Raw genomic sequence first — 8359 nt, 5'->3', positions numbered from 1 at the left:
AACGGATGGAGCCGTTGTTAAATGGATAGAATTGTCCTCGTAAAAATAAAGAATCGTTTTCCGGAGTCCCAAATCGGTGTGTTCATGACTATAATCACTTAACAAATATTATATTATGATATAATTCGTAAAGATATAGTAGCGTCAACAAGATATTTCTCCTGCATGACATTCGAAACAATATGCGGTGGGTGCGGCGACTATAGCTTTCAGTGCAGACAAGAGCAACATTTTTCTATGGATTCTCGAGAACTTTTTTTTCTCATTTAGACTTGAATGCAGGTACAACTATCTTGTAAAGAGCTCAATCAATTTTTGAGAAGAAATATAAATAATACTGCTAGTTAGGAAATGATCAATTCATTTTATTCATTGACAGTATAATTTTACATTTATATGAACGACAAATATTACAATGATTTACGAATAAGAAGGATTTCTGAACATGACTAAAATTATTTACTTTATTACTCGATCATTTATTCGTCTGGAATGAAGTCCAATCCCTGAAAAATATAAACATTTCTTCATCAACTACTGGACTCTGATAAGCTTATCCGCTAGTTTTCTCAATGTCAGTTTTTCTTCGTAGAAAGAAAATCATTTTACAAAGGAATTTGAAGAGCAACGAATTTATAGGCGAACATAAACAATTATTTTGTCACACTACAACGGAGATTAATCTTCGTTGGAGGAAATTTTAAATAGGAAATTATATACATATTTTGAATGTAAGTTAATATGATTTTTTAAATCATAATTTTTTTTTAATTATCTAGCTTGGACAATATTCTTCATGGCAATGGTCAAGAAATTAAGAACAATAGAGAAAGATAAATATAAATAAAGAAAAATAGTCTGCACAGATTATTCAATAGATATTTATAGTTGAAGATTAATATGACTAATGACCCCCTGGGTTGAAGAACTCGCTCACGAACTGTTGTATTGATCTCTGAGATCCGCAACTTGTAATTATAATGAGTTGGTGAGAATTATTATAGAAATAGCTAAATATATCTTTTACAAATATAATATTACAGTAGTAGGTTCCATGGGAATCCTATTCCAGTTTCATTTCGAATCCAGCTTTATTTTGACTCCAACCTCATTTTTTCAAATGGGAAGGTGGCCATGTGATACATGATTTCGATACAGAATTTCAAAGGAAAATTAATTGCGAAACCCGCACATCGATATCTCAAACCGTTTCAATGCTGTATTTTCGACAAATATTGTGAGCATTCGCGAATATTGCATCTCAATTTGTTTTCAGTTTTGAGCATAATGTAATGTGGCGAATGACATAACATCTTATAGGCTAACATCCCATCGTGATTGATCAAAATGTGTGGCTAGACTTACTGACCTGTACTTTGTAAGAGTTTCCATTCAATTCCAAATCTCTCAGGTATTGATTTCTATTGAAGCTGATACACATATCTCTTCTGTAAGGCTGAAAAATAATAAAGATTAAGTCATACACCATTTTTATCCTGAATCATCCATAATTTAGTATCCGTACTATCCTCTTCATCTATTTACAGTGATGTACAGCCTAATTTCTTAACTGGCCCTTAATGTAACGAGTGCGAGACAGACAGGGAATCGCTCTCACTCTCGGACTAGTTAAGACAAAATGCTAATCATGCACTTCACTGACAGACAGTAAACGAAGAGCCATGAAGCTGATGAAGAACATAGAATAAGATAGAAGCTGAAGACTGTGAATACATATAGATTATTAGTAGACCATATAAATAATAAAAAAGTAAGTGACAATGGGATAGCCTGGTTAGCGAACTTGTTGAATAAAGTCATTGAACATCGTACAATGCCTGTCATGTGGAGAAATAGTACTATCATCCCTTTCTATAAAAATAAAGGTGACGCTGCCGAATGCGGAAACTATCGAGTCACAAAGCTAACTTTGCACAACTTGGAAATATGGGAAACTGTGCTGACTAGAAGACTATCCCAGGATCCCAGCTTATAAAGTTGACTCCAAACCAATGTGGATTCTCAAGTGGGGAAGGAACCATCCACTCTATCAAGCTGCTCTTACATAAGTATAAAACATCTAGAAACAACCTTCACCTCATTTTTATAGACCTAGAAAAAGTGTCACAAGGGTGCATACTCCAGTTGAATTGAGTGAAGAATTCCATGTGCATGTAGGAGTGCAACAGGCGTCAATGTTGAGCCCATTTCTGTTTAATGCGGTCATGAATTATGTCACTGAAGTACAACTTCCCGCTCCATGGACACTACTGTATGCTGACGATATAGTGATTGTGTCAGAATCGGCTGAACACATACAAAACGAGCTAAACCTATGGAGTAACCGTTTAGAAAGCCGAGGGCTCAGAATAATCCGAACGAAAACGGAATACATGCACTGCAATTTCTCTGGTGTGGACGCAAACGTATCCCCACCACAAATAGATAATATTCCCCTTAATAAAGTCTTCAATTTCAAGTACCATGGTTCCATAATAACTAATGAGTCGAGCACCAAAGAAGACGTGGAAAACAGGATCCAAGCAGGGTGACAAAAGTGGAGAGCACTGACTGGGGTGCTATGTGACTCAAAAATGCCTGTTCGCATCAAGGGGAATATATACAGGAGAGCAGTTCGACCCGTCCTTCTGTATGGTGCGGAATATTGGTCGATGCGCAAGCAAGAGGAATAGAAAATGCACTGTACAGAAATGCGAATTCTTAGGTGGGCTAGAGGTGTGACCCTGATGGACAAGGTTCGGAATGAATACCGGTACATCCGTGGCACATTCAAGGTTGCACCAATACAGGAGAAGTATTTAATGACAATTCCCCGGCCAGCAGACTGCGGCGAAGACAACAGAAGTAAAAAAGTAAGTAAAAAAAAGAAGATGTGCGAGAGTCCACTTTGATAGTTTGACCTATCATAATTATATGATATTTAGCGATAATTAGCACGGCTGAGGGTAAAAGAGGCCAAGGTCACCCCCCGGTGATATGTAAAGATATGATAGTTGATAGATATATGAAGACGATGGGCGTAAACCTAAAAATTACAAAAGACAGAAAATAATGGCGCAAATTGATTCGGATAGCCGACCCCAAATGACATGGGAAAAGGCTAGAATGATGATTCAATTAAACTTTAATAACAAAATCATCATTAAAGCACATGCTTGAAGTGTGGTATTTATTTGGAATAGTCTAATGTTCAACTATAAGCAAATTAATGAGGTTTGCAAAGCTTCAACTAAGTGCGAGATCATATTAGATTATTAGGGTGTTTGAGGCGCCAACCCGATCAGCCAATCAGAGAGCTTCCTGTCCTGCCGACTCTGAAAACGCCTAATCCGGTCTAGCCCTTATTTTCGTAAATTGAGCTGATAATAATAAATGTCAAGTTTTTTATAAGCTTACCAAGAAACTTTAACAATTAGTTTCAAGTGCTTTGGTTTGATAGGTTGTTAAAAAACGATTACAGTACTAGAATAAACTTTTCTTGAAGTCAAGTCATGTCTTCAAACGTGAGTTTTCAAGATGGCATGGTGACTGTGACTTCGAAGAACTAATGTAACCAATGGAAGAGTTTTCTGTAAACCAACACTTCAACATTACACTGAATGCCTGGGTGCTCAAGGCTGTTAACTGGAGGACATGAGTCTCTTGTCTCAGCCGACAATAAGGTATGTAAAACATGCAACCACTCTGTGTGTTATGACTAAGAAATGCCGCATCAACATATTGGCCCAACGAAAGCCAACGTCGGCTAGCGCTAATGTGTTTGCCAGAACTGGCCTTCATTGGCTAGCGGAGGCCAGCTCAGCGCTGGCAAACCACCCATCCACACTAAAGTTGCTATAGTCAGGTTTACGTTATGATGATGGCAGTGGAGGAAGATAGGAGAACAACGTTGCCCAACCTCTGTCTCGTCAATGCCTTCTATAGACGGTAGCTGATACAGGTTTATTAATGTAATATCAACTGTTTATTCTCGTTTAAAATAATCAATTATATTTTATTAAGCAATAAATTTTTCAATAAATTTATATAACTAAAATGAAATATTTTGTTGATTAATTATTAAATCTGCATTGTTAAAAGAAGAACTGGCAACAGAGCAAAGCGAGAAAGAGATAGCTCTATCCCCATTGTTGAATGATAAAAGATAGCAATTCCACTGTTAATCAAACACTGCCATTATAACGGGGACCTCACTTTAATTCATTCAAAGGTAAACAAGACTGACACAAATATCAAGTAATAATTAATGGACAGATTTTAACCTCAGCATTAGGCCTAAGACCTCATCTATAATAGTATAACAGCGAAATAGTCCCGCCCCAAAAAAACATGCATTGTAAAGACGCATCTATTACATTTTTTGTATTTTTGGAGCCTAATGCAGTAAACAATAATTTGTATGAATAGGTTACGAGACTAGGCATTTACTGATTCCAATGTCAGTTTAGTACCATTTAGCTAATGGTAGGTAGCATTTTGCTAATTCCAATTATCTAGTACCGTACTACTTTCACATTTAGAAAAAATCTTGGGGTAATGGCATAATTTAGCACTTAGCAGGCAAATTTGGGGCTTTTTATTACATTTTGGAGACTATAGATTATTACAAAATCAGTAGCTTACTTACGTTTCCATTTTGCCACAGACTCTGATTGAGTGGAATTAAATATTTTGGAAGAGCAAGACATGCTGTCATTATTCCAATACATGGTAAAATTTCATACCACATTTTGCAAGATAAAAAGTATTTCAATGACACAAATTGTCAGAATAAATCGGGAAAAGGTTGTATATCAGACAAACAATGATGGTTGATGGACTCCTATTCTCCAATATAATATTTTCCAATTTTAAAGGTTAAATTTTCTCTGAGCTCAGCTGTGACCCTACCCAACAGCTGATGTTATCACAATACCATCTGATCCTAACTTATTACCATAATGCGCATGTGCAACTAACGTTTTCATTCAATCAGTTATTTGAATAGGGACCGCGGAATTAGAAATATTTGGAAATCAAAATATCCATGTTAAATGTCCAATTCCGGCTAGCTGCAGTAACTATGTATATCGAGTTCCAGATATTCCCAATTCATGCGACTCTGTAACATTATTATGGTAAGGTCCACGAGTCCACGTTATAATGACAGTGGAGAAAGATAAGAGAACAACGTTGCCGATCCTCTGTCTTGTCAATGCCTTCTATAGACGATAGCTGATACAGGTTTAGTAATGTGATTTAATGTGAACTTTTCATTCTAGCTTAAAATAATCAATTATATTTCATTAAGCGAGAAGTTATATTTTTCAATAATTTCATAATAATAAGATGAAATATTTTGTTAAAAATATTATCAATTCTACATTGTTAAAAGACGATCTGGAATCAGATCAAAGCAAGAAAGAGATAGCGCTATCTGCTTTGTTGAATGATAGACAATGATACCAATACCATTGCTAATCAAAAACTGACATTATAACGTGGACCTCACAATATATATGACGGCTATAATTGCGAGGACTACGATTGGACATATTATTTTGAATAATATCAACATATTATAGCCAATTGAAAGCTAAAACCCAACCTCCCTAACCTGTCCCTTTACCTTGTGAAAATTCATATTCACTTTACTGTTCATCATAATTATAAAACTGCATCATAGTACGGGCGCAAATGTCGTTCCGTGGTCATTTTTGAGTAACAGCCGCGGAAGATGTCTCAATTTCTTCATAAGGTCTAGTATAAAAAGGATCTTGATGATGATAAGTCGGAATCACAGGCAAACACCTCCGAAACAAGATGGCCGCCAAAATTTTCAGGGTTTTGCTATATCGCTTCTACTTCAATAACCGTTCAAGATAATCAACCGTTTTTCTAAACGAAAATATTTTAAAAACCTTCCTCTACAATGTTTGTTTTGTAAAATTCTCCTTTAAACGAATGTTTTTTAGTTATAACCTTCAAAAGCCCAAAAAAACTTTTTTTCTAAATTTGTTCAAATTTCATTCCATTATAAAGTTTTTGTGCAAGAGACACAGAGGAATTCTAAATCTATGAAATTTAGAGCGTTTTTTCAACTTTGGAGCGATATATCTTCATGCGCTGTACGTCAACAAATGAGTTCTCCAGCGCCCTGCAAAGAAAACCTTGCATGATTTCTGGTGCGTTTTTCCGTAAGCATGAGGTAAGAAGCTAGAACTATAGAATCGATTTTTTCATGACAACTTCAAGATAGAGACTTGCAAATGGTCTCAATCTTTTCGTTACAACAAGACGAATAAGAATATTGATGACGGAAACAACAAAAATATTCGATCATTGAAAAATACAAGATGGCGGTTATTATTGACAGAAATTTCTATATCGCTTGTTATTCAGTTATTGTGAGAGATATTGGATTGGTTTTACCACCAAAGTGTTTAGAATTAACCAAACAATGATGTTCGAGAGAATCCCCTCATTTCGACCACTCTTTCCATTATTTATTCAACTTCAAAAACTTGAAAGATACATTTTTCGTGGACAATATTTTACTTTCCATCGTGTATATGTATTCGCAGTAGTCAAACACTAGTATTATTGGCACAGTGTTTTGGAATATTTCCAAAGCTTCAAAATGACATCTAGTTGGAGGCTGTAAGTCCATATTTTACGGCTGGAGCGTCATTGGAAAAAGAGTAAAAAGTACTGTTTGCAGCGGAAAGCACGCTTTTTCCACCAAATGCCAATCCCAACAATTAGAAAACCGTGTAACTCATGACTCCTTGAAGGTACAGACTTGGGAATGGTATCAATCTCTCTATAATGATGTGTAGAAAGAGAATATCCTTGATGGCAATCTCAAAAATGTTTGTCATCATGAAAAAACAAAATGGCGGCAAAAATATGTTGATTTTCAAGAAATTGTCTGTAATTCAAATAATGTCGAGGATATCGGATCAATTCAGCCATCTGGAACCTCCAAAATAATCATACTACAATATCTGAAAGATTTATCCAATTCCACCAACTTTTACTAAGGTGAATATAACTTCAAACTCTTGAAATCAGATTATCGCTTCTAATATAGCAAAACCCTGAAAATTTTGCGGCCATCTTGTTTCCGAGGTGTTTTCCTGTGATTTCGACTTATCATCATCACGATCCTTATTATGCTAGACCAAACAAAGAAATTGAAACATCTTCCACGGCTGTTAGTCAAAAATGACCACGGAGTGCCTTATTCATGACATTTGCGCCCGGACTATTAAGGAAGCAACGCTCCCGCAGTATAACATGTTAGAGTGTAATCTAACACTGTATTACTATTATCCTTTATCTTTCAACACAACAGTCAAGTGAACATAAGATACTTTAATCAAACATCAACCAACAAGGATGTCTGCTAGTCTGTAAGGACACAATACAAGAAATTCCCTGAGTGTTTTTTTAAGTCCTTCAAGCCCTCAATTTCTCTTATCTGAGATGGAATTTAATTGAATATTTCCATTTCCATATAAAACGGGCCACAACTCTCCAGCAGACAAAGTCTATGAGGTGGGTAAACAAATCCTGTATATGGGATCTGAATATCCTGTAATCAATCCTGTATTATGGGGATGACTCACCTGGTTCTCTTCATACATCTTCATAAATATCTAATGTATAAATAGCAGGAGCCGTCACAATTCTCTTTTTTAAATACCGTAAGTTCTGCAAGCAGAACACCTTGTATTAATCTTAAAAATTATCCTTATACCGGTGGTTTTCTTCTACAGGATGAAAGCTATTAGGATAATTAATAACATTTATACAAGGTGTTCTTGCTGGTGGCATTCCAATTGACAGAGCCCCAAACGACCGAAACGCTATATTTTCCCACACAACCGAAAACTACTTTTTCCCATTTGACAGAATTAATGAAATATTGAAACTGGAACTTTCTCATTCAGCCGAATACCAAATGACCGGAAACTTTAAAGAATTTTCCCAATCGACAGAAAACGTGGTTTGTCTCATTGAGCCGAAAGTGTTGAGAGTCCCAAACAACCGAAAGTGACAGGTTTCCCAAACGACCGGAAACTACTCTAGTTTGTCGCAAACGGTAGAAAGTACGGTCATAGAGAAACAATAACGCATTTCTCTATGGTACGGTGTAGTAGAAGTGCCACTTCTCTCCTCTTTTTCTCTCTTATCTTCTCTTCCCTTATTTTTTCTTCTCTTCTCTTCTATTACCTTTTTTTCTTTTTCTCCTAGTCTATTTTCTTTTCTCTTCTTCTCTGCTTTTGCTTCTACTTCTTCATATTCCTGTAGAAAATGAAAGGAAATTCAATATGGTAGGTAGGAATTAACTTTC

General features: G+C 35.8%; 1 protein-coding gene across 1 annotated transcript; it reads right to left on the bottom strand.

Moving 5' to 3' along the window:
* Window positions 1–344: 344 nt before the first annotated feature.
* LOC111048500 lies at window positions 345–4960 on the bottom strand. The gene is made up of 3 exons (XM_039424966.1): window positions 4649–4960; window positions 1370–1456; window positions 345–506 (listed from the first exon to the last, which is right to left on the bottom strand). The coding sequence occupies exons 1-3, from the start codon at window positions 4748–4750 to the stop codon at window positions 480–482; spliced, it is 216 nt and encodes a 71-aa protein (XP_039280900.1). The 5' UTR covers window positions 4751–4960; the 3' UTR covers window positions 345–479.
* Between the last annotated feature and the right edge of the window lie 3399 nt (window positions 4961–8359).

The sequence above is a fragment of the Nilaparvata lugens genome, chromosome 1 (assembly GCF_014356525.2).
Source record: "Nilaparvata lugens isolate BPH chromosome 1, ASM1435652v1, whole genome shotgun sequence".
In the NCBI taxonomy this organism is placed as follows: domain Eukaryota; kingdom Metazoa; phylum Arthropoda; class Insecta; order Hemiptera; family Delphacidae; genus Nilaparvata; species Nilaparvata lugens.
Note: the sequence above shows the minus strand (reverse complement) of the source record. Positions and strands in the feature narration are given on the sequence as shown.

What these genes read in the sequence shown, in the direction of transcription:
- LOC111048500 (XM_039424966.1), bottom strand. Translation starts at nt 4,750, where the DNA reads ATGTGGTATGAAATTTTACCATGTATTGGAATAATGACAGCATGTCTT. An exon ending in GTCTGTGGCAAAATGGAAAC is followed by an intron (nt 1,457 to 4,648) that starts GTAAGTAAGCTA and finishes ATTATTTTTCAG; the next exon opens with CCTTACAGAAGAGATATGTG. An exon ending in GAAACTCTTACAAAGTACAG is followed by an intron (nt 507 to 1,369) that starts GTCAGTAAGTCT and finishes TATATTTTTCAG; the next exon opens with GGATTGGACTTCATTCCAGA.